Source organism: Notothenia coriiceps, unplaced genomic scaffold (assembly GCF_000735185.1).
Source record: "Notothenia coriiceps isolate Sejong01 unplaced genomic scaffold, NC01 NC01_scaffold00004300, whole genome shotgun sequence".
Lineage (NCBI taxonomy): Eukaryota > Metazoa > Chordata > Actinopteri > Perciformes > Nototheniidae > Notothenia > Notothenia coriiceps.
Window position 1 is genome coordinate 118,930 of NW_011337001.1, and position 2,257 is coordinate 121,186.

General features: G+C 43.0%; 1 protein-coding gene across 1 annotated transcript in view; it reads right to left on the reverse strand.

Annotated features, from left to right (window-relative positions):
• LOC104942185 (laminin subunit alpha-2-like) overlaps window positions 1–819 on the reverse strand; it is a 13,494-nt gene extending 12,675 nt beyond the window's left edge. The window contains exon 1 of the mRNA XM_010767383.1: window positions 804–819. Coding sequence (XP_010765685.1) covers window positions 804–819 — 16 coding nt within the window. The remainder of the gene's footprint in view (window positions 1–803) is intronic.
• Window positions 820–2,257: the final 1,438 nt, after the last annotated feature.

A 2,257-nucleotide genomic window follows, 5' to 3' on the forward strand; every position in this document is an offset into this window, starting at 1 on the left:
GAGAGAGAGAGAGTGTGTGTGTGTGTGTGTGTGTGTGTGTGTGTTGGGGGGATGTCAGGAAGTGCATTATTGGAAGGAATGAAGGGTGTGGGATGGAGAAAATGTGTGGTATTCACATCCAGGGCCCAGTGGGGGGTCGTCCCCAGTTCGCTATGGGGGGACTGGATGACAGGCACACACCCACACACACACACACACACACACACACACACACACACACACACACACACACACACACACACACACACACACACACACACACACACACACACACACACACACACACACACACACACACACACTGTAATGTGTGTCAGCGCTGAGGCCTGTTAATCTGCACTGATTGTGCACCGCCGGGCTGATACAGTTTGATTAAAGCATTTACAGCGTTCAAAGTAATGGATTTCCCCAGTCACCCAGATCTACACGGTTTCACATTATAGATTAGGTTTAGTTTCCTCTGAGGGGCCATCATAAGATCCGGCACACAGGCCTTTCAAAAGCAGCCAAGAAAAGAAAGAAGAAAAGGCTTTAAAGCTGGTTTTGATGTATGCACTAGGTAATACAAAGTTTTTAGACTGTTAGAACATACATGTAGTGACGACAAGGTCACCTGTAGGTGGTTTCAATTCAAGTTTTACATTGGTCATAAAGTGACAGCTTAGTTCACCCATGCTGTGTCTCAAATTGCGTACTTCTGTATTCACATGTGCTCTTTTGAGGGCATAAGTGTGTCCCAATTCCACTATGGTAAGAGTACCTGGAATGTGCCTTCATAACGTCAAAACGTTGAGTCTTCTCACACCGAACACTCGCCATCTTGGCTACTGATTAGAAGTTCCCTGACTAGCTGCTGTTGCTCCGGTAAACACAGTACTATTCAACTACAAAAGATGCAGGTTTTTCTTTCTATTTCTTAGGTAACGTACCAACATGACAGTGTGAAAAGAAGCCACTGTTCATTTTACATGGTTAATTGAGCAGTCCATACTGATTTGGTCCAGAAAACAATCATGCTAGCTATCTAGCCTGCTAACAGCAGCCATTTTAGTCACTACCTGGTGTACTATACAAACACTACGCATTTACATTATTTTTTTACTGTAGAGGAAATGTACCAATATACGGGTGTTGATAAAAAAGCCACAATTAATTTGACAGTTTTAGCAGTTCCTCCTGATTAGGTACAGTAAATTATCGTTGCTAGCTATCTAGCGAGCTAACAGCAGCTACTGGTACTTCCGGTGTGGCCACAGTAGCCGTGTAAGATTTTAGACGACACTATATGGTAGGAACTCACCAATTCCCCACAGGGGTTGACAGTGTACTATGGATCTGAATTGAGACACCTGTCATCACCTTCGTGCCCCAATTATTTTTATTCCTCTTTGCTGACGATAGGAGTGGCCTGAGGCAACATGTCAGTATATTTCTCGACCCATTGTCATGAAAAATTAGGAATAACTTCTGTAGGAAATAATACAAATGTTGCAGAAGAAGAAACATGGAAATTGTTGAAAAAAAGTAAGTACCTGGTGGTAGTGTGTTTGTTAAATAGAAACCTACGTTGAAGCTGAGATTCAAAAGAGAGTTTTTGCCCGGTAACCTGATGTACAAGCCTTCCTCTTGGTGCAACATAACAAAAAGGGCACATATCTGTCACTTCATGCACGTATTAAACAAAATCCCCAACCTTAAGCATTTCAGGGAGAGTATGATCATCCCTTGGCTTGGTTTTTCCAACATTACTTCAACCTGGGGGATTCCTGCTGTGACTCAGCACTTCCCAAAAAAGCATACCATTGAACAGATCCCCTAGTCTTTGCCCTCCTCTGTTGAGGACATGGACAGACTGGTTGGTTTGCTTCAGTTTTGCACACACGGGGTCTATTGTCTATGGTTGGATGACTGTTGAGCATGATTTAAATACCATTGTCGTTTCATAGATATCTTGTCAGGGCCTGGTTCTGATTCAAGCCAAACCAACCATGATCCCAATCTATCTAACATACGCCCTGAATATTTCCCATGTCACGTACACACCTGATTGTCCACATACTATGAACAAAAATTCCAAGTTCTCGTATTAACCTGGCATTGGGACAACTATTCCCATAACACGTAAATTAACAACTTTTACGAGAAAGGCGAACACCCTTCCGGTTTGAAGGAATGATGCCCTCCCTCTCTAGTGAAGCTATTTAAGTTCTCTTCTTATCATTCAGTCACCACACACCTGCTCTTATCGGAAAGCAAC